Source organism: Haemaphysalis longicornis, unplaced genomic scaffold (assembly GCF_048455015.1).
Source record: "Haemaphysalis longicornis isolate Haplotype H1 unplaced genomic scaffold, Haemaphysalis longicornis Haplotype H1 scaffold_4, whole genome shotgun sequence".
Lineage (NCBI taxonomy): Eukaryota > Metazoa > Arthropoda > Arachnida > Ixodida > Ixodidae > Haemaphysalis > Haemaphysalis longicornis.
Window position 1 is genome coordinate 46,259,217 of NW_027526361.1, and position 23,844 is coordinate 46,283,060.

At 49.0% G+C, this 23,844-nt stretch overlaps 1 protein-coding gene and 1 long non-coding RNA gene across 7 annotated transcripts in view; one reads left to right on the forward strand and one right to left on the reverse strand.

Annotated features, from left to right (window-relative positions):
- The first annotated feature begins 1,442 nt into the window (after nt 1–1,442).
- LOC144178631 (uncharacterized) lies at nt 1,443–4,018 on the forward strand. 3 transcript variants are annotated; one of them, XR_013324035.1, is made up of 5 exons: nt 1,443–2,457; nt 2,558–2,648; nt 3,208–3,314; nt 3,426–3,471; nt 3,532–3,621. It is a non-coding gene; the product is annotated as an uncharacterized LOC144178631 (long non-coding RNA). The 3 variants fall into 3 exon arrangements; XR_013324033.1 differs by lacking the exon at nt 3,208–3,314 and adding an exon at nt 3,725–4,018 and having other exon boundaries at nt 1,466–2,457; nt 3,532–3,666; XR_013324034.1 differs by having other exon boundaries at nt 1,446–2,457; nt 3,426–3,666.
- Nucleotides 4,019–15,792: 11,774 nt separating this feature from the next.
- The window catches only part of Wdr37 (WD repeat domain 37), a 138,358-nt gene continuing 130,306 nt past the window's right edge, over nt 15,793–23,844 (reverse strand). For all 4 annotated transcript variants that reach the window (XM_077706628.1, XM_077706627.1, XM_077706626.1 and 1 more), the window contains 3 exons: nt 21,595–21,729; nt 19,747–19,858; nt 15,793–18,210 (listed from right to left, as the gene is read on the reverse strand). In XM_077706628.1, coding sequence (XP_077562754.1) covers nt 18,049–18,210; nt 19,747–19,858; nt 21,595–21,729 — 409 coding nt within the window. In that variant the 3' untranslated portion in view covers nt 15,793–18,048. The remainder of the gene's footprint in view (nt 18,211–19,746; nt 19,859–21,594; nt 21,730–23,844) is intronic.

Genomic DNA, 23,844 nt, shown 5'->3' on the forward strand with positions numbered 1-23,844 from the left:
AAATCTCTGCGGGCACAAACGGCCGCTACACGCGCGACCGCGGCAAGCATCTGCCTGCTCGGTCGGCAAGCAGCCCACTGTGCGGTGTACGCACGATACACCGCAGCAGCTAAAACTTGTCACCGCCCGCCAGTGCGGGGCTATTGCTGAAAATCAGTTTGCAAATACGCGAAAGGGGGTGATAGTGCAGTTAAAGATTGCGCGGGTGGTCGTCGTCGTCGCGGCCTCGCAAAGCAGTGTCTGGATAACTGCGGCGATGCTAAGCCTTTTCACCGACCTCGGTGGGACGAGGCTAACGCTAGCGAGCCGCTAGCGAGCCGTCGTCGGTGGCAATCTTCAATTATTGTCGTTAGCGAGCATGTTGAGTTAGGAAGCCTTCAAACGGTCGTTTGCGCTCGTTTCCGCCGACGCGAGCACGGCCGGCGCGAGGAGCCGTTCGATGCGGGCCGGCCACCGACCGACCCCGCTCCATTCGATTCAGAAGGGGTGCACGGCAACGTTGCAGAGAAAGTTCTGTGGTACCGGTGCAGTGCAGCAGCGTGGTTCCGTGGTGCCGTGCATCACGGCTGCACCGTCAGCAGCGCCCCTGCGTGTTTACAATCGAGCGAGGTGCAGGCATAGTCGTCTGCTAATCATCCTCGCCTGTCGTCCTCTACAACTGGATGTTTATGGCCATCTGGGTTGCGTCGTACGCATCAGCGGCGACGGCAAGTTCGTCCCGCGTATCTTCGAGTTCGACGGACATTTTCACGCGGTTGCCACAACTGCCGGTAGCCGCCTGCCAACCCGCAACGCCCCAACGCTCACGGCACCGAATCGCTGCACCTCCTCCGTAGCAGGTGCAGCGATTCTCTGCACCACGGCGGCACCACTGCTGCACCATGAGCAATCGAGCGACGCGGTGCACGGCACCATTCCTGCAGCGGCGAATCGAGCGCTTTGGTGCAGCGCACCGTGCAACGTTGCAGGCGTTGCAGGGAATCGCGTCTGAATCGAATGGAGCTTGGCCGTCGTCTGCTACAAGCGTGACGCACCGCCGAGCGGAGTCTGCGCGCTTCTCGACGCAAGTTACGCAACCCTGTTTCTCTAGGTGTCACCGATCAGGTCTTTTCTTTCCTCCATGTTGCGCCTGGTCGGTGGCGTCTCCGCTTCCACAGTGCTTTGGAGGAGCGGTTAAAGAGGGAATGCGCCAGGCCTTGTTGCGGGCCCTTTTTAATGAACGACAGCTCGGCTAATACTGGACGCTTTTAAATAATTTTTGCGACAGGATGTTCTTTGGATAGTACTCCAATGATTGCGCACGTAAAATCTAAACCTTTGGAACCCTGTTCAGGGCCCCTTTAAACGCGGACATCAAACGGCCCAATGCGACTTGTCCGGTGTCCTCTCAGTGATCGAGCGGATTGGGTTGGTGTGTTACACGAACAGTGAGATGCCTACGAAGCGGGAGTCAGCTCCTAGTTTGTCCGCGAGACTGAACCTTGGGTCCTTCCAAGTTTAGGAAGTATGCTCAATCGCTATTTACGAACAAACGTGTTTCCTTTCGTGCACTCCGTGGACTGCGTCCAGCTTCGCAGGTCGTTCTTCTTCACAGAGTGGAAGGGCACTAATTTTCTTACAGCCACGACTCGTACGCACCCGCCGCGATGGCTCAGTGGCTAAGGTGTTGTGCTGCTGAGAACGGGGACGCGGGTTCGAGTCCCGGCCGCGGTGGCCGCTTTTCTGATGGATGCGAAGAGCCAAACCGCCCGTGTATATACGAGATTTCGGCGCATATTAAAGATACCCAGGTGGTCAAAATCAATCCGGAGCCCTCCACTACGGCGCGCCTCATCGCCTTCATTTCGTCGGTGCGTTGAACCTTACAATCAATCAATCAATCAATCAATCAATCAATCAATCAATCAATCAATCAATCAATCAATCAATCAATCAATCAATCAATCAATCAATCAATCAATCAATCAATCAATCAATCAATCAATCAACGACTCGTACGCAGTAGCATTTGTGTTCCCGCGCAGTCGACTGTTTCTTCAAGACGTGGCGTTTTTTATTCGGTTTCAAAAGCCGCGGAAGACGGCCGGTAACGGCCGCATGATCGATAGGACCGTGCAATCGCGCCAGCCGAAGCCCCCTAGCCGACATGAAGAACCACCGCAAGCAAGAAGGTTATCTTGCTCCGTGACGCAGCATAAAATGCCTTGTCATGCATGCTCCGGTGGCCGCGCGGCTGCGACTTGACGCGATATCTTTTTCGTTTTGTTTTACAACTGGCAGAATGTTCTGGAAGACGATATCGATGTGAAAGAGTGAGGGGTAGGCGGTAGCCGACCAATAGCAGCGCTCTGTAATGCCAGGATAAGCGCGTTTTAGAACAAGGGGTACGCCATTTGCCTGTCTGTTGCGCATCGGGCGCAGAGTAGGTGGCGGCGCGCTGTCGGCGGCGATGGACGGGTGAGTTTTTTTTCTACGCGGTATACTGTCTATTGGGCAGTTTGGTTCGCGCTAAGAGGTGTTTTAATGCCATAAGTATTGTCGTTTTCTTTTCCTTCAGTCGTTTTTCGTTGTGCCTGTGTCATCCCCGCTCCCAACCGGCTCGCTCGGACAAGCGAATACCCACGAAGGCCTCACGGACTTCCTTCACGGTATGCTGCTTCACAGTCTTCACCGACGACTCTTCCAAGTGGTGAGTTCCGTGGCCGAAGGCCCGGTGCGACGTGCGGCGTGCCCACGAAACCGGCTTTCGTATCGTTTTTTCGAGACGCCGAACGTTTGCGCATTTGAATTTTCCTAACCGAGCGCACATTAGCCTCGGAGCCGGTCGTTTCCTGGGCCGTCGCGACGCAGGGATTCCGACTGTCACCAAAGCTTTGCGGTGCGCGTTATAGGCTGTAGCTTTCGGGACAGCGGCGCAGTGGCGGTGGTGGAGCCCTTCGCCGCTGCCTCTAGCGTCGGACTTAGCTCGGAAGCCCCGTTAGGTTGTGGTGATAGTCGGTCTTCCTTTCCGAACGCCGCGGTAGCCGAGGTATGCACTTTGATAACGCCTTCCGCTCGCACGTCCTCGGTTCGCGCGGCGTTCGGAATACAGTCGCCACCTTCAACGAGCATCACTGAAGCACGGAACGCACCTCTGCGGTCCACGGCTCCAAATTGGGGTCGTGGCAAAGGCGAGTGATGGAATTGGTGTCCTTGGTTCCTTTTCAGGTTCGCGTCCGGCACCGCCTCCGCCCTCCCCTTTCCCTGACCCTTGTGTCCTGTCTAATTGCACTTGCTCCTTCACGCAAACATGCACTACTCTTCTGGCTAGGCAGGTACACGTCTCCATCTGTCCTATCTAGCTCGACGACGCGTGTTTTGTACAGAGGTGTTTTGTGGTAATAAAAGTGGTTCTGTCGCTGTTCGTCTGTTACTTTGCCTTTCAGCGTCCCTTCCCGTTCTTGCCAGGCGTAATCCTGGACCCCGCATTCGGTAAGCCGTGATTACCTTCGAAAGTGAAGCATTTCTAACGTGCTTTGCCTTTTGTTCCAGGCCGCCTCCTGCCTGTGCACGTCCCGGCCACCTCCGAGCAGGACTGGGCCGTCATCGAGACGTCCAGAATGCCGTTCGAGTCGAGCTGTCCGTGCCTGCGCCTGTCTTGATATCATTAAACCCTGTCCGCATTCGGTAAGGAATGGTGGCCTCTAAACGTAACATTTTTAACGTGATTTGCCTCTTGGTGCAGACCGCCTCCTATCTGTGTCCCGGTCACCACCTTGGAGGACGGTGCCGTCGTCGAGCGTTCACGTATGCCGTTCGAGTCGAGCCGTCCGTGGCTGCGCCTGTCTTGGAATTAAACCCTGTTCGAAACCGGAGTACTGCCTTTGTCGTTTGTACACAGTCGATGCGGCTCGCTGGCTCTGTCGGCTCGAGCGACATCAAGTACTGTATCGGTCTCTTGTATCTCGTTTCGAACAGTATTTTAGCAAATTCTAGTTGTCATAATGACGCTCATTAAAGTTGGGAGAGAAAAAAAAAAGAGCGAACAAGTTCGCACTCCTAGTGAGCATAATTCCAAAAATGATTCGCTAGGAGTGCGGTTAGGGACAGCCATTGACCCCGTGTGAACGTCGCACCGTTCATGAAGCGAAGTCCTTACTCGGGTACTTTGTCCTCTAGGCTGGTGGGAAAGTGTTCATTCTAGGCAACGTGCCCTAACCAGGATTTGGCCCCGGACGGCGAAAAAGGTAAACCGACTGTTGTGTGAAACTTGTACAGGGGAGTTCGGCGTATCCGTCGGCAAAGTAGCATGCGGGCAGAAGTCTGACCGTTCTTGTCGTCACTCGTAGAGTTGAGTGTAATACTCGGCGTACTGTTTAGTTTTCTCAGTGGCTCTAACTGTACCAATTTCTGTCCAGATAACCATGGCGTGCCATACCAGTGTTATCAGATGTAGCTGCTCAAAGATTACCGATTCGGTATCGACAAGTGTTGTGCAATGAAGGGCTCGATTATGCATGGTGGCAATGCGAAAAACAGTCGCAAAGCGCCTCAGTGACGCTAAGCCCCAAGCAGATCGTCACAAAGGAGCCTAGCAGCCCTGCCAGAGTGGTGCATTACCTGTGCGAAATATGTGAGCCTGTGGGGAACCCCGACTGAGTTTCCACCCCCAGAGGGACGTTTGCTTCAAACTCATCGGAAATAAACAGTGTGCGCGCGTTCCGGTGTTCGTAGTGATGGCGGCGTCAGTGTCTGTTGACGCTGCCAAGAGTCAAGACGTTTAGTTATGTATCCCGCCTACTTGGTTGGCCAGCGGGCTCGTTCATCTCGAAAGCAAGTGTGCCCTGGCAGAGAATATATTTCCTTCGTGGTCAATAAAAATGCATAAAATGATTCACGATTGTTGTCCTCCCTTCCTCTACTCACCAAAGCGTTCAGCACTAATTAGAGGCACCGAAAGCACAGCGGCAAACAAATAATGTTCACATACGGCCATATTTTCGCTTCAAACCAGAGGAGTCCTATTCGACGATAGAAATAGACGTACTGAATTAAGTAAAAAAACAGTAATGCGATAACAGACAAGTAAAAGAAATGAAAGAGAAAGGAACAAAAGTGAAAAAAAATTGCTGCAATGTACTGAATCAGGCCTACGGCTTATGCGCGGGGCTCAATCTCTGACAAGACGACGAAATCTGCCGGCCACTGTATACCGCCATCTAACCTCCACACGTCATTGGCGCAGAGAAACGCCCTCTCAGGGACAGACTCCGCCTTAAATGGCTCTAATAATGTTTGTTCCCTAATGCGTGTGGAACTATATAATTTACCTGGTCAAGCTAAGGCTGAAAGCTTCAGAACTAGCGCTACTAGCCACGGGTGTGGACGAAATACGAGTAGCATTTCGGCTGGCGTACCCGCAAATTTTCCCGCCATTTTTTTTTTGCGGGGCTACCATGGTTGCCAGACCGGGAATGCCCTCCCCGCTAAAAGAGCGGCTGCAGGTGGTCGCCAGTTTCAGTCCGCTCTGGTTACAAACCCCTGCGGGCTCTGGCTCGGGCCCGGGAGCGAGCAGCCACGGCGCGAGCGAGCAAGGGTTTGCAACCAGAGCGGACTGACAGATCCGCACCCGGGCCCACGCCAGAGCCCGCGGCGCGAGCGCGCAGGGGTTTGTAACCAGAGCGGACTGAAACTGGCGACCACCTGCAGCCGCTCTTTTAGCGGGGAGGGCATTCCTGGTCTGGCAACCATGGTAGCCCCGCAAAAAAAATGGCGGGAAAATTTGCGGGTACGTCAGCCGAAATGCTACCGAAAAGGGCAAGGAAGGCGCCAAGAGGCACGATTTGCGTCGCCGTTATCAGGAAAATCTTTTGCTGATAAGGGGGGTATTTTCAAGCATTCTTTAGCAAAACTTTTCACTCGAAGGTGTAACCATGGTGTAACATTAGGCTGCGCGAAAAGGTGTAAACTTTGACTCCCTTGAGGGTGTACGTGCTGACTCTCTTTTGCAGGGCTATACCTACACCCTTTGAGGGAAAAGTTTCGCTAAAGAACGCTTGAAAAGACCCCCCTTATCAGCAAAAGATTTTCCTGATAACGGCAACGCAAATCGTGCCTCTTAGCGCCTTTCTTGCGCCTTTTGGTGCCTTCAGAATGGTTAGACAACGCCCGTTCAGGCCAAAAATTTTCGGGACGCTCAAAATATACGCCCCTTCACATCCACAAGCCTGCGAAGCTGTAATTAGCCACGCATTACCGAGTTTAGCGTAATTAATTAACGGAGACAGTAATATAGAAATCCGCGGACCTTTCAGCAAACTTGCCGTGTTTTTGACCATAGTGCAGAATACTTCGGCTCGAAGGGTGAGAACTTTTATGTTATCGGGCAAATCTTTTGCTGATAAAGGGGGTCTTTTCAAGCGTTCTTTAGCAAAACTTTTCACTGGAACTGTTGAAGTATAAACCCGGCATAAGGGTGTCAGTCCTTGCACCCGAGAGAGAAAGAGAGATAGCAATGTTTATTGGAGAGGTTGGCATAGGGGAGTCAGAATTTGCTCCCTTGCGTGCAGCGTAATGTTAGACCTTTTGAGGGAAACGTTCACACCACGTGTGTAAGTTTTCTCTTCGACGTGAGTTTTCATGTGATCTTTTTTTATTCGTATATTCAGATATCTTAGTGAGTCAGGGTGTGTTCTAAAACGTAGTTTCCCATCCACATTCCCTTTTATATTCATATTTTAAAATTTTTCTTTTGAATTCTGTACATGCACGCCACTGTGCTCAAGCTGGCGTAGCCAGCGAGCTCAGGAGCCTTAATAGAGGCAGCAAATGTTTTGGAAACTCTTTTATTTTCGCAACTGAAGCAAGGAGTATGAGCAACATGGAGAGATGCACGACGTCATGTTTTGGCGGCGTGAAGGATTGCAAGCTTGTACAGAACACGGGCAGGCTTGGACGCGCTTCGGGTTTGGAACTTCAAAGAGGTGTCCTGGCTTGTCGAACAAGGCCAACATCTGAAAAAAAAAAAAGAACAAGAAGAAAAAGCCAAAGTTACACATACGCAGCAGTCAGGAACGGAAGCAGCTGCGGACTGGCGACCCGGTTTATTACAGCTCGCAGTACAGGCCGATAAGCATCCTTAGGCACCACGGATTACATGAAATTAGTTTTATAGACTTTCAGTCATCCTTCTACGATTAAGATTTGAGATATGAACAAAACCCTGAGACACGTATTTTTTTCTGAAGTTACGCTCCGTTACTCTTTTCCCGCAGCTGTTTCGATCCTTTTCCGGCGATCTTGCGTCGCCTTTCTCAAAGCGCTCGCCCATATACCTCCTACCGCACTGCTTTTTCTCTTTCACGGCGCGCGAGCCCCGGCTCGTGCCCACTTATCCGTTGGGCCCACCGAAAAAGAGATTACCACTTGTTACAGCCATGGGCGTCCGGAAGGGGGGGCAAGGGGGGGCAACTGCCCCCCCTTGGAGATTGGGATTCGGATATTTTTATGCACTACAAAAAAACTGCACAGCTTGGTTGGCCCATAATTAAAATAACTTTACCCTGAAGGGCAGAGAGGAGAGAACGACACCGACGTTCTCTCTTTCCCGTCCTTTAGCGCAAAGTTTTTTTAATTATGTACGTGAACCAACTAGCCAAACAATCCAAGCTACTCAAATGATTAGCACACTCAGGTCCTGCGTATCCGTATGGAACGCCCTTCAGGACTGCGGTCAACATTGCACTTTAGACAGTGGGGCTCTTCGATTTACTGTCTCGGTCTCACCACGGACTCCTTGAGAAGCAGTCCGGCATTCGATTTTCCCATATATACCTATGGCTTCGGGGAATCCTCGCACTACCCGCGGACTCTCCGCGGTGAGTCCGCGACTGTAAATCGAAGAGCCCCACTGACTAACATTGCCGGTCATGTGACGGCAGTGAAACAGACAGCCTGTGCTGGCTATTGAAGATAGCGAACAATTATGAAAGGTTTGACGTTTTTTTTTTCTTTTTCTAAACTCTAGATTTATGCAGTCTTACCGCAAGAACATCAGTTTTCGGACAAATTTGCAGCTATATCTAGCACATAATCTTCACCGCTACACTTAGTAGGGAGAGTGTAACATCCTCCCGTGCCGTCCCATCACCTTGTACACCGTTTCCTTCGAAATTGCGAAATGTCGGCACCACCCAAGACCCGAAACCTATAAATCAGCCCCTCAAAACGCTGAAAGTCAGGGATGCCAGTAGTATCTTTATTGTGTGAGCCATTTCACTTCAAGGAAGATTGACGGAGTGCCGTTGTATGTATGTAAACGTATTGTGCTGTGTCCTGGTGATCAGTTGGCGAGTCGAGAACCCTCACGCAGGCGAGACTGGCCACTCTTCTTTACAAAGTGACAGTAACTTTTCGCATTTTCTTTATTAACTTTATTTCTTTGTTCGGTAATAAAATCCAATGTATATTCTCCAAGTCTGGTTCTAATTCAATGTTTGCAATTTTTGTAACCACAAATAGCGCCTTTTTGGTGCTATCCAACCTTCCCCCCCCCCCCTTCCCCCCCCCCCCCCCCCCCCGCTAACGGATGCCCCCCCTTGGAAAAAGTTCTGCGGACGCCCTTGGTTACAGCTCTCTTCACCTCACGTCTCACGTGCTCCCTTCCTTACTTATCGTTAAAAAAGCGGAATTTGACAAATTGGAAGCTTTACAGAGACCCGCCGCAGTGGCTGGTGGCTAAGGCATTGTGCTGCTGAGCACGAGGTCGCGGCGAATTCAATTCCCGGCCGCGGCGGCCGCTTTTCTGATGGAGGCGAAAAGCAAAAACGCCCGTGTGTACGAGATTCCGGCGCACGTTTAAAAAACGCTCCTCGTTGCCTGCGTTGCGTCGGCGCGTTAAACGATACAATCAATCAAGCTTTACAGCGCAGCGTATACAGAGCAGCACTTCACCTTCCAGCCAACCCCTCTACAATCCGACTACTCTCAACTGGCACCTTTAACACGATCCCACAGCCCCTCGAAGACCACCGCCTTAGCCAACTTGCTCGTCTATCCACAACCCCCTAAGGTTCATTCCTCCCGAACCTCACTGCTCCACTTCGGCAAGGCCACTGAATTCTCGTATGAATGACGCTGGCTTTCTCTCATGCTACCTTTTACGGCCCTTACGAAAGACTTTCTTACGTCATTCGGTAAGTTATTTGGCTTTCCGAATACGGGGTTTGTGAGCCTCACTACGTTGGAACTGGAGCGCACCAAAGGAGCATCGTACCTATGCGCCTCCTGGACAACCTCGAGAAGGCAGAGAGGGGGCCAGCTGGCAGGCGCATCTGCAGCATCCCAGGAGGCTGTTGACGCGGTGACCAAGCGCCCAGCCTCGCGTGCAGGGCCTTCGCATATCGCAGTCCAAGTCTGACGCCCACGATGGAGAGCTTGTGTGTGCATGGTAACCACAGAAAGGTGTTTTACGTAAGCTTTGCCATTGCCACAACAGTGCCGCAAATGGCTATGAACCAGCCCACCTGGCCCACATCCCGTGCATCTCTCAGGGAATGAGCCCTCTCCATTACCAGGCATGCACGGGCTACCTTAATTCTGGGCCGGGCAGTGAAAAGCCCTCGCCTAGCGCAAGCCCCTGCGGTGCTCCCGATCTGACACGTCCGCACACGGGGCTTCCTAGGCGCAGAACCTTTGCCCGAAACAGGCAGCAGGCACGCCCAGCTCCAAGCTCTCCAGGCGGCCCTAAGACATGTAGAGCGACTTCAGGTGAACCACGGGGTACCCGATTGTGACCAGACCACGTCCCCGGGACCATCGCCATACCTCGACTCAGAAGTTAGGGCCATCGTTCTGCAGCAAGAATGAGATTTTTTCATTTAGTTGTTCTTGTCCCAAATGCAAAAGAAAATTTTTGGCATATAAGCATTCTACGCCCGTACAGCAGCTTTCAGTGTAAGGTCAATGGAACTCACTCTGTGCAGACTGCATCGAATCTATGCACTTACGTTACAACATAATTTACGTTACTTTAGCCTCTAGTTTCCTTTTTTAAGACAAGACCTGCGCTACAAATATATGTGTAGCGTAGGTCTTTTGTTAAAAAAAACGACAGGCTATGAATCATGCATACAAGAAGCGTTATATCGCTAGCAATAATTTCAGCAAATGGCAACCCTAAACACACAGACATAAGCACAAGAACAGCGCTGTTAATGGAGAAAATTACATGAACATGGCAGGATTACCCCTCACGCAAAGCAGAATAATTCAGCCATCAGTATTTGTCAAGCCATGCCAGTTGTGATTTCCGTTTCTGTTTTGAGTCTCTAACGCAGCCCATCTCGTAGCTTCTATCAGAGCTCTGAGCGGACATGAGAAGCTGGTCGACATTTCAGTACAGCCCAAATGTCGAGTCTGCTGTACTGAGCTCCCCCTTGGTGTTCTGAAATAGTTACATTATTCTCTGTCGAGTATTCAATGCTTCGTGCATACATGCCCTATGGCCTGCCTGAAGGCTTGTACTATCCAGTAACTTTTCCGGGGCGGCCATCCCTTTAAGTGTAAGAACCACTCCTGGATAAGGCATAGCAAGCCACTGCAAAGTTCATTATCCAATGCCATATCAAACATTAAATTTAGCAAGAAAAAATAATAACACAAAGACGGCGGTGTCTGACCATGCTCTTGCGGTTAGGCATGTCCTGTGCAAGTCGAGCAAAATCTTGCCACGTTTGGAATTCTGTCGTAAGATCTGAGGAAGGAATCATAATGAGGTTCTACCAGTTTGGTTTCAAACATTAATTTAATGACAAACTTTTCAGCGCACTCGTGCACTGCCACTGTTCAGCCAAATACAGACTGCCGGTTTAGTCTTTACAGTGTAAGAACATGGACGGTTTTGGAATGTATAGGACGCATAGGAATTTTGTAGTTTTCGTTAGCGACACGGGAAATAGAAATTATGTTGGGAAGCTCCTTAGTCCACCAGAAAACAGAGCATAGGACAGTCGTACATACCCAGCATGACCTTTGGGAATGATGCGATGCTCGAAACAAGTCAGCATTTTGTTTCCCGGAGTGCACCAAGAAAACATGCGTAATGGCATGGCCACGCATACATAAATGCTACAGACTACCACGCTTCAGCATGAAACGGACAGTAATGACACGGTTAAAGTATTCCATTGGATAACAGAGGCCCTGATGTTCAAACTGAAGCATGGTTAAAGGCTACAACATGATGGAGTGGCTTAAACTTGCAGAGTCGATAATTTCTCTGTCATTTTGGTTACTGAAGTAACGCTGACGATTGCTCAAAATTTTCTTCATATGACATTTTAGAATGTATACGTAACAGTTGTGGATCCAGGCAGAATTACATCAGCGCGCGTGGGTGATGTGATGCACACACATTTGGGGGGGGGGGGGGGGGGGGGAGAGGGGGGAGAGGGGGGAGAGCGAAGGTGTGCTGGTGCTCTTGAGAGGGCCGGTGGTCTGTAACCTGTTTGTTCAACAAAATTGCGACATTCACTTGTCATTCCATACCGACTGGGCCTTGAAAGAACAATACTCTTGCGCCCACAAAACTTCAAAGAGGGCCTGGAAAAGTTAAAGGAAAATTTTAAATTATACCAGAAAGACACGTTCATTTCTTCGCCACCAGCACGAATGCCCTTCACTTGCGCACGCTGTCATGATGATTTTAAAATTGGGTGTAGCAGTGAACGCGCGTGTCGATATGAAACGCGGTAGCAAAGGTCCCAATAACGGGCACACCATGCGACAGCGGTAGACCTCAAATGGAGTAGCATACCTGTAAATGTAAACTACTTAAACTGCAGAGAGTACACATTAATTTTTAACTCTTCGTGTGGTGATACGCGGCGCTGTCCCAATACGCCCTGAGTAACTCTCCCAAACTTCGTGCACCATAAAATATTTAGGCATTTACATGAGCCTTAGTTACGTTTTCCCTCATTCAAAGTTACCTATCTGCTTCATCGTGGGCGCTTCTTTCAACAACCAACTCAGACGGAAATAATGCATTCGAAATAAAATGAGATACAAAATTTTTGGCTCGCAGACACAAAGGTACTGTGACACCGTGCAAATATTAGGAAGTAATTAATTGATCTACACCCCACAGCTTAAGGCACAATGCAACCTCCATCGTCAAAAGACATCAGTGATCATGCAAGGATAAATCAATGGAAAATGACTTGCAAATAGAGGCCTCTTTTGTCTGTTAGAACTTCAAGCGCGAGCTTCCCAAAGCCAGGGGTGGTGCTGTCCTTGTGGCATATTGCCGTTGTTGCGACTCAGGCCCCTGAATATACACTGCTCTCGGCAGCCGCCGCCCAGTGGCATAGCGGCCGTGGACACAATGGAAGAGCTTTAGTTGTGACTGATGGAAGATGGCCATTGGGTCTTTGTTTCCGTCACCATACCACCGTCTGCAGAGCTGGTGCCCATCATGCCTTCACGTTTAAGATAAAGACTGGAACTGGCTCAGTGAGCCGCAACATGCCCCTTTTTTCGACCCACTATTCCCCAGGTTCCTAGGTTAAAAAAAAAAATAGCGCTGAACAAATCTGCCTAATCGCGGAGGAAATTACTCTGCAACGAGGCTTTCAGAAGGGGAAACACAGTGCAAGCAAGCCGAGACCATACAATTATCCCACACCAACATCTTCTCGGGCTTGACAGAAACGTGAAAAAGGAAGAATGAAGGGGTGACGCACGGAAGAGGGGCATACTTAGCTCTGTGCCTCACTCACAAGGGCCCTGCCCATGCACGGAATTCATTCAGCTAAAGCAAAGTTTTGTCCAATACCTGGACCCATCGCTTTTTCTTCACTTACCCTGTACGAGTCTTGAATGTCTGCCACCGCCGCTTACACGCTATTCTGCTTGTACATACAAAGATCGTCTGTTACCTTCATAGTACCAGTCTTCATTCGTTAATGGCCATGGGTCCCTCTTTTTTCCCCGCCCCCAGTTAGTGCGGACCACTTGCTTCCCTGGCCATGCCATGACGTGTCAATCTCTTCTGCTGAGAACAACTCAGCCGGCCAATTATTCTCCATGTGGCGACATCTCACACACAACAGGACGCAATGCATTCCTTTGGCGGCCGTGCGCTGAGATCACCCAAGGACGCCATTGCTTTTGGGGCTTCACCCCTCCGCAATCATCCTGACTCAGTCACTTTGTTTTGTATAAGCACCCACGTGTAGGGCAGGCATTAAGTCGTGAATGTCTCTAATAACGGCACTTTCGAAAGATATGCACCTTTGTTCACAGGTGACATACCACGCATAAGACAGACAGACAAAATAAAGGGCTATAAAGTAAAATAAAAGCCGAACCCGCACCACATACGTATAACGGGTGATGCCAATTAAAAATAAACAAACTGGACCGAAGTCAGAGTTTTTAAGAGACAGGGAAAAGAAGAAAGAAAGAAGAAAGAAAAGAGATCTATCACGCGGAACCAAGCCAAGGGAGGGGAGGCAATCAGCGGTATTTTTTTTTTTTAAATGAATATGTGAAAGCTCAGTTATGAATCAACATGTCGTTCTTCATACATGTGATCTTGATATGCAAACATATATGCAGTTTAAGTGCTTCCTTGATGGCGAAATCTCATGCTCAATGAGGCATAACAGGCAGCACGTGACTGTGCCGGCCGGAAAAAATTTTTTGGTGGGAGAGCTAAAGCCAGGTCAGCCACCCCCCCCCCCCCCCCCTCCCTTCTTCCGGCTACGCCACTTGTTAGGGAAGGGGGGGTATAAACCCCTGCTGCCAAGTGCCGCCACATTCCGGGGCCGCTTCCGCTTCGTGACGTCAGTGTTTACATACGGGGAAAGGTCCATTGTAACATTGTGCGAGTCCTCTTGTTCGGCTCGAGCGACCAAGCTCTGTTCATGTGAAGTTAGCGCCAGTGTGCCGAAATGCATTTAAGCATTTTTGCGCAAGCGGTGTTCATGTGTGGGACTGGGAACATAAGGCTGTCATTGGGAGCAAATACAGTTTCCACGTTCATGTGTATGAATGAAGTATTAGTGATGTGAGCAAATAGTGCTTTCGCATTTTTGTGGCAAAGCATTGTGCCGGGTGGCCGATGTGATCGTGTGTGTTCTTTGTGCCTTGTACTGGTTTTTAACTCTGCTGACATTTCCAGAGCCGTTGCATAGCTGAAAAACTCAGCCGCTGAACCAGCGGAGCGTGTCCCGCTGTTGATGCACTCGAGTTTGTATTCTCCCTACCCTACACACTGCAGGGTAAAGACGACTGGGCGAGCTTTGTTGACATAAACAAGCTGGCAGTAACGCAGAAGCCGTGACAATAGTGATATTCGGCACAGAACCACCTGGTCAAAGGGCTACTGTAGCATTTTTCCTGCCCTATACATTTTGGGCGATTTGGACATTTTGGTTTGGACGACTTATTGGGCTTTGTTGACATTAACAGAGCGATAGCAATGCTGACAACTTGGCATTAGGATTGCGCCACAAAGGCGGTGCGATCGGAAAGCTATATTTCTGCCCTATACCGCAGGTGCAAGGAGTCTCTTTGTGCAGCTGAGCCACCCATGCTTGGACCGCACGACGAAAAGCGCTTATGCTGCTGACTACTGTTCCGGACAATGGGTCGTCTGCAGCTGGCGAGCCTGCTGAAGTGGCGTGGTGCAGCATACCACTGCCAGCCTGGTTGAGGGAGTCGGCAGCCTCTGGTCGCCTTGCGGCTATGGGCCATGACTGATGTACCGCCACTTCATCAATGCTTGCTTGGCCTGGCTGGTGCGAATCCTTCCCGCTCTACCTGCCTGCAGGCATCAGTGGGTGACGACCAGGCCTGCTGGTACACCACCAGCGGTGGCACTGGACAAGCGCAAGCTGACGTAGGCAACACGATGCAGTGACTAACAATTTAATCGACGAACGAACCTTCTGTTGCCTCTAGTCCTGTAGTCAGCTCTTGCCGGCATACGCAAGCAATTTCGGAGGGAGGGATGCGAGGATCGCGACTTTCACGCGAACCCCTATCTGGTTAGTTCTCCAGCATCGCGCGACAGGAGTGCACCAGCAACCGGAGGGTTCGTGGTCACCAGAAAGATGGGGGGGTCATTAACCTTTTTTTTCCTCTGCCTTACCTGACAACCAGTTCCTCCTCCACATCAGCGCCATGAATTAGCGAGGTTTTTGACAGGCTCTTGTCTTGGGGATGCAGTAGCGTGTGGACATTAAGGGACGCTTCCGGGAGAGCTGGGAGATTCCACCCCCCCATTGGAATTGGAATTGGAATTGGATGGAATACTGGTGCCCTGCTGCTCCGGTATTCCATCGGTGAGTAGAATCATTTCAATTTCTAGCATTATTTAATGCCTTGCTTTCAATGTTACCATTATGGCCTACAATTAGTCTGTATGCAGTATATGTAGGATTTGCACTTTGCAATAAATGCTGCCATGGATGTTTTGCCCTTGCCGCCTCCTTTCTTTGTCTGTCCCCGCAAATAACGGACCCGTCCGCAGCCGGCGCTCGCAAGGCATGTTTGCTGAGCGTGGATGGCTGCAGAATGGCAAATAACTAGTGAGTGAAATGTATAACCCCAAAACATATGGCCTTTCCAACAGTCTATTTCACACCTGTAATATCCTTCAATTGCAAGTGTGATGGTGACAAGGAAATCAAAGGTACCTTGCCAACATTGACGCTATTTCCTTCTTTCACGCCAACATTGACGCCATTTCCTTCCAACATTGACGCTATTTCCATTGATGCTACTTCCTTCACAGACATGAAATAATTGTGCTGAAAATTGAATGCCATTTATTTTTTGGGCAAAGAAGCAAACAAAAAAGGTAGAACAAAGTACATTACAATCTGCACAACAGTGCAGTAACTGATCTTTGAGAGTTTGCCAATGTCTGTGCCTGTACAAGACTAGAACAGCAACGGCACACAGTAGCGCGATACACATTTCTCGTGGCTTCTATTTACACTGATATGTCGCACATGGAACACCAAACTTGTGGACGTGTAGACACTAAATTAGACAGTTGGAACACTTCACAAATGGAATGTCACTAGGTCTAGGGTCGCTAACAGTATGGAACCTAAGAAGTGACACTATTCACGTATTTTGTGGCTGGCGTGTTATCCAGTTGGACCTAAGACAAAATGAGAGTGCTCGGGGGTGCCACAGAGAAAACATAGCCGTCCCTTCATTCAACTAAGACAGCATTCACAGTACACAGAACATGTTGCACTGCACACTTCAGCCCATTCTTCGTGTGATTTATACAATTTGGCAAACAGACAGCCACAAGGCCTGATCACAAGTAGAGAGACAGCCTTCCGCATTATAGTGTAGGTCTGGAAGAGGGTTTCTCCAATTCTGGACCATTCACTTCATTCAACAGTTTCTGCAATTCCCTTTAGGTGCTTCCCAGTGATGGCTTTGAGAAGTTGCTGCTTTTTTGAATTCAGACCAGTCTATGCTAAGAAACAATATGTCAGCATGTACTTTTAACGTGCGGGTGCAGCAGTGTTAACTTGAAATTAGAAGAAATTGACACCTTACTGACATATGATACTGAAGTTTCCTTTTGAATTCTTACGCAATCACCAATTTAACAATGCACCAGCCTCCATTTTTCGAGATAATCTTTTTTCACAGCCAGTGAAGCGATCCTCTACAGGCTTTGTGGCAATCCTTGTGGCGATCCTTTGAGGCAATATTAGTGCCTGGCTGTCCAAGTAGTAGCTTTCGCTGCTCGCAGAGTTGTGGCAAAACAGTTTGAATGAAAGAAGTTATGATAGTGTCACTATATTCACACAAACTATCTGTTCGCTTTCCCAGTATACCCTGCACTCTGCTCCAGCACATGACCGCATCACGCTGTATTAAGAGGAACTACACTTCAAATGCTCCCGGCAGTGCCTTAAAACTGGCAAGTGCACATTGTGCAAAGCTGGTAATATGAATGGAAAAAAATATATGTATATTTAGTGACTAACAGTATTGTGCAGAACGTTTTTTTTCCAACCACAACCAGTTCTGCTGGGCAACACAGAATTTTTGTAGCACTGCGCACTAGCCAATGCCAAAAGAGCGAAAAAGTTTTTGCAAGTGCAAATACAATAGCCAAACAAAAAACGTAAACATTCCAGTGGCCACGACAGTGGGGCATTGTTACGCTGATTGGGCCGACGTGCTACTCAGTTTCAAATGTCAGGACAACCACCCCAGTTGACAAACAGGATTTATAGATATATAGAGAAACAAAAAATACGGGGCAAATGAAGAAGTGGCATATGCATGGCTGCCCTTTACACAGTCACTTGTCCACAGTCACTTGAACTCTCCTTGTCACAGAGAGACGTACTACACCGGAACCCTTGCGTTTCACGCGGGGGTAACAAATGGTAAAGTATCTAAGAGCAACAAGACTGCTCTATCTCCCACTTCACAAGCTGGTGATTGACATGGGGAAAAAATAACAGGCCACTCTGACCTTTCCTACGTTTCAATATCAGTCAACTAAACCTAACGGCGTGAGGTCATTAAGTCCGAAGCCACAGACTCGATCCTCGAGAAAAAACTATGGAAATGTCACTTCAGACAGTTTCGTTCTACCGACATCGTAAACCAGGGGAAAAAAAAATTCCCTACAGTCTGGCAAGCCAGCCAGCCTAAATTTGAAAACCATAACAGCCTGTGCAAAGAAAACACAAACCAAACTGAAATCTTAGGTGCAGAAACGTGGAACTAACTAACAATACGCCCTAAACATATGCAAGATCTCAACAAAACAAGGACTTACAAGGTCCTACTCACTTAAACAAGCTTGTTCAATGTGATGCCTGACTGATGACCTAAATAAGGTTTACCGCTACTTTTTCAGGACCCCTCTCTGGCGGACTTCCTGATATGTTCGTTGGCTCTTGCGATAGCTCCCTCAGTACCGGCCAAGCCTGCCCCAGCGCGCTCTCATAAAGCGGAAACACGTTGGAGAGAAACACGGAGGGTAGAAATAGACTTTGAAGGTTCTCCGGCGCCTCAGTTGGCCTTGACGTGGCTGGTCTTGCACTCCTCCTTGCTGGGCACGCCCACGTTCCAGCCCAGGGTGTTGCGGTCAAAGCCGCAGGTGAAGAGATTCGCTTTGACGTTCGCCTGATCGCTGTCCAGCCACGCTGCGGCGCACACCATGCGGCGGTGGCCCTGGAATTTGCACACGCAAGACAAACTCAGTTCCTGTTCATGTTCACGGGATCACATTCGCAAAAAGGGAAAACGACCCCAAATTTGACATGACTCGGCTGCCTTTATCAACTCTATGCGTCCTGTGCTGCAGTGCACAGATTTGGCAGACACCCCTCGTGCAAAACTTTGACTCAGCCTATCTACTTTGCAGCAGTATTTTTTCTCACGCCGGCAAGGCAGACAAAAAGAGCTCTAATGCTTGACTTCTCCCTAGCAATTTTAAGTCAATAGAAGATTGAGATTTACTGAGTAACATCTAGAAAGAAAGCCAATACAGTCAAACCTCGATGTAACGAAGTCGGAAAAATTCGTAATTTACTTCGTTACATTGAAATTTCGCTACATTTGAAATTCGCGGCAAAAATGAAGTGTTGGCCGCATGAAGCGGTCCCTACAACCAAAAGTGTGGCGCGCATACCCGGCTGGCACACTGTTTCTGTTTGTTGGAGCTTACTTGTTCAAGCGGACATCAGTGTGAACTGCATGGAGCGTTTTATGCACGCAAAAACGTGCCTCATAAGCCACAGGCATGCTGACGCAGCCAGGGAGGAGACCACCTGTGCGATGCAGGTAGCTCCAGCACCCGCTTTTAACTGATAAACGCTACACGAGCAGCAAACGAACGGCGAACAAAGTTGTTCATGCGAGCAAGAAGCTGATAATCTGGGTGAAATATGCACTGTAAAACGGCATCCACGCCGCTTCAGAAAGCGCCCATCACATATCCTTCGCGATGGTAAGCCTAATAGTCTCTGGCAGGGCCAGTCGTCCTCTACGAGCGCTTCGAAGCTCCTGCCATAGGGTGCGCATCCCCATCCCTATTGGCGAAAGTCGTCAGGCTCCTCGCACTGCCGTGCGTGCGCGCGAGTCGCTTTCTGGCCGAGGCAGAAGTCACCGCTTGCGCGCAACCACAAACGCAGCCGGGAAAAAAATCGTGCGCAAGGCTCATAAATACCCACAAATGCTTTGCCGTGCACTTGCTGAAATGATGGAACCCAAGAAGCATAAGCGAACTCGAAGAACAAAGTGGCGGCAGTGGCGGCGCCATATGCAGTTAGCAGGCAAGGGACTCGACCACGCACTCCGCATCTCGCTGCATACGTGGCGTTGGGCAGCCTGTGTTGCCGTTCGTGCTGTTTCGAAACCCCATTTCGGCACTTGCGTCTCCCAAAATCTACTACAACCAAAATTTCATACCTAGTTGTTCATGAAACTTCGTTACATTGAAATTTCGGAAAACGGGACTTCGTTACACAGATCACCGGTGAAAATACATGGTGTGCACTTGAAGTTAAAAAAAATTACGCGGTTCGTTACATTGGGGGTTTTGTTACATTGAAGTTCGTTACATCGAGGTTTGACTGTATACATTGATTGCTAGTTGGATGAAAACCGACACTGAACTAAATATTTAGTTCACTTTAGAGAGGGGTACTCTGAGGGAGCCCAGCCAGCCAGCGGGGGTTATTAAGCCCACCTTGGAGCACCACGTACCTGCCTGTTGTTGCGGGGCAGCCTTGCCAGACGGACGCCCGACATGTCATACAGCCTGACCTGCCTGTTGTCGTGGGGGATGGCGATGACGTTCTGGTTGGACACGGCCAGCCTGCACAAGGGACAGAGTCCACCACTTCAAAATTACAGAATGCCCAACAAGATTCGAAAGTGTAGAACAAGTTGTAGTGCCAGGGATTCAATGAGCATTAAAAGTGTCACTGAAGTGGACTCGTAAACATGGTCTGATTGCCCTACCAGATTTTCACTGCTCCTTATTTCAGCTGATTTACATGCACTTTTCAAAAAAGAAATGCCCGCTTGAAGGTGCCGTTCCCTTGCGCCGTCCTCCCCGCCTGTCTACTGATGGTACAACCGTATCGCTAAATTTAGCACAAGTTCTAGCACGTCCCGTACAATCTGTGCATGAACAACAAAAGTCGACATCAGTCATGAAATTGGTGAAAATCAATATTCTGAGGGCTCACACAGTCTGCAAACAAATTTCAAACCATTGTGACATCATTGAAGTAGCTGACTCGGCAGCCACGAAAGGCACACCTTGCTTTTGTTTTTGCCACTGATTATGGATAAGCTAAGCCTTTAGACATTCACTAAACAGTGAAATAACAGATTTCATGGCTTAAAGAGGCCATGCAGACAAAACACAAGTTTAGTTCATTCGAACGATTGCCTCGTTAGAATCACACTGACACCACTCTTAATGCACACTTTGCTCAAATAAGCTTTATAATTAGGAAAAAAGGGAATGGCTGTGCGACTCACTAGCTCATTGCCTGCAACAGAACTAATGATGTCATATGCCCAGCTGTGTGATTGCCTGAGGCTGGCAAAAACGTACGCAAATTAGGCACAACTTATTATCTTGCCGAACGAGCCAAGATTAACTTGAGTAACTTCACTACGAGCGTGCCAGCTGTGACCGCATATGCAGCTTCACTCAAGCAAAGTCATCGACGTGTCGGTAGTTGAAATACAGATTGCAGACACAGTCTGAAATTATTATCGCTATGTTGACCTTGCAAAGGTTATCACACTCTACAAAAGAACAATATTGACACAGATTCATCGTGGCACGAATCTTGTCGAGCGACTGGTCATCTTCAGTCTACGCTTTCGCTCGGCCAACGTGTTTGTGTGGTTGTCGACGTATTATGAACAAGACGATCTTGGGATTCAGCGAATGAGTCGGTTGTTGCCAGCGGTGTGTCGGCCTAGTGCGACTATGATTGATTGCTTGTTTTAGCGCGCCAAAACTGCACAGGCGACGAGGCGTGCCGCAATGGAAAGCCCCGGATTAATTTTGACCACCTGGGAATCTTTAACGTGCGCCGAAATCTCATACAGACGGGCGTTGCTGCTTTTCGCCTCCATCAGAAAAGCGGCCGCCACGGCCGGGAATCGAACTCGTGTCCTCGTGCTCAGCAGCACAACGCCTAAGCCACTGAGCCACCGCGACGGGTCTGGTGCGACTATGGCGAGGCACACAACATTTATGCATGGTGACGGGATGGACAGCCCCAGACTTGTTCACTCCTGTTTCAGGTTTGGCGCGTGTTGACAGAAACAAAAATCCCCCCCCCCCCCCCCCCCCCCTTCACGTTATGGTTTGCACAACAGTTGCACTTGCAAAATGCACAGCATTCCAGCTCCCATGCTTTCACTACCCAGGCTCAATAACAGCAGACAGCAGTGGTGGGACCACCGCGGAGCCGACCGGCCGACCCCTGCCACACTGTTTTCGGCCTCCTCTGCCAGGGCCACGCACATGCGCAATAGCGTTGTGGAAGAGGTGGAGTGCGGAGAGGGACATCCTGCGTCGCTAACCTGTTCACGGGCGAGTCCAGCCTGATGGTGGTAAGCGGCGACCTCATGTTCTTCAGGTCCCAGATCTTGACTGTGCGGTCGTCACTGCCCGAGACAACTTTGTCTCCTTGAGTGAATACAGCAGAGGTGACGGCCCTGCAGGTACGAGTGAAAGGAGAAGAAAACTGTTTAGCCATGCTGATGTCAGCAACAAAGCGCCTCCTTTCTACACCTTACCGTAATTGATGAAAACTTTTTCAAAAGCAATAAAGCCTTGAAACAAAGAGCAGCACATTGAATAGCAAGCTAGGGACAGGAATGTCTCAACACAATTCAGAGCAGCTTTTCCTGGATGCTAAAATTGCATTCAAATTGGTGTTTTTTGATGGGACACTGATATAAGTACCTCATCACCTTACCAAATTAAAAGCCTTGAATTTGTAGACTATGTTCCAAGTTCCCCTGGCTGGCTGACACGTATATTATTATGAGAAAAATGTGTTTTAAACTGCCGCTTCTCTCCTACTGTGACCCCTGTAGATACGTTGATGTCATCTACTGACACGTTGCCAAATCTGTAAGGCTAAATTTAGCATGAAATGCTAGCTGTTAACCTGTGCAAGATGTTCATGGCAGGACCAGTGCGATGTTATAATAGTGCAATTCTGAGGATATAACAGTGCGATGCTGAGGATACAAATGACACAGGATGTTTTTTCTTGTGCAGGAGTGAGATGGCTGAATCACATTTAGGAGCAGTTTTTGGAGCAGCGAAATCTCGATTTTGGAGCAGAGGAACCTTGATTTGGACCAGAAGAAGGACATTAATTAAATACCGTATTTTTACGATTCTAGTGCGCACCTTCTTTTGCTAAAAGCTAGCCTTAAAATTTGTGCGCGCTTTGTAATCGGGCTCAAAACCGAAACAGGTTTTAAATCAGCCAGCAACATTGCCACAGGCACGAGGTCCTCCCAAACTCTAACTCAATCCAAATAAACAATCGGTCAATATCACGTGAATTTCGGCGCACTCATTCCTGAATGACATACCTTGGTCAGCGGTTACACATTTTTCTACTATTGCAATTAGCCCGTCACACGTAGAATTATCAAAGTCAAGAGACTTGAAATCGCAAACAGCTTCAATGTTTCCCACTATAGTTTTATTCCCTGCAGGAGCTGGATAAGCAAGTTTACGAAGCACAATTTATTTTTGGCTGCCACAGTTGCACGCGCAAAATGAAATCTCCTTCTTGGTAGGTAGTGTAATGCATTTTACACCTGCGTGGTAAAGCCGACGTCCAATTATTTTTTCGGATTTTCCGGCGCGAACCTACCTGCGCGGTACAATCGGTGGCGCGTTATAATCGTGCAAATACGGTAGTCACCTTAGAAGCCTAAAAAAATCAAATTTTTGGCAATGCAATGTACATAACACCGAAACAGCCTTTCAACAAAGTTTTTTCATACCAGAGTATCACAAGGTATGAACTGCACTACCTTTTTACAAACAATTTTTAAATTTTTAGGCTCTATGCATAGATAGCGTGGAGGGCCGTTGAAAATATCTAATTGAAAAACTAAGCAATTGCAAGGAATTTTTATTATCATGTCAATGCCGAAATTGTTATTTTTGTAATCCCAGACTCGGCTTTACGCACAAGTGTAGAGCCACGGCAAAAGTTGCGCAAAGCGAGGTGACAGTCGTCGCACCCCACCAGCACTCCCATTTCAATCCCCAAGGTGCACGTTCACTATGATCGTAATTTGAGTAACGTTGGTATGTTAGCCGTCTCCCTCTTGGCATTAAATTTCACTTCAGATAGATGAACCATTATTACTAGCGTGCAATAATAGCCCGTCCCGCTATCAGACACTGCTTGAACATTTTGCGGCGATGTCGCCTGCGCCGTTATTACTTCTGCAGCGTCGATCGTCCCATTCCCGCCGCTCGCAAGCTCACAGACAAAGGCAGCAATAACTCAGCGTTTTATAACACCACAATGAGTCCGAAATTTCACTTCAAGCACGCACCGGCCCCAGATTCAAGGCTGAAACACGGCGAATTCGCAGGTTCCATGTTGTTTTTGATAAACTCCCTTCCCTTCCTTGGAGTCTCGCAACTTCCCGAAACAGATCAAATGACTAAATGTTAACCCAGCCACCCCCATAACAAAAACCAAGGTAGAAATCGGCGAAGAGCACTCTGCTTGATCCACAAGCAACTGCTTCGCCTGGTGGCCATGTTTTCATATCTTCCTCCCACCAACA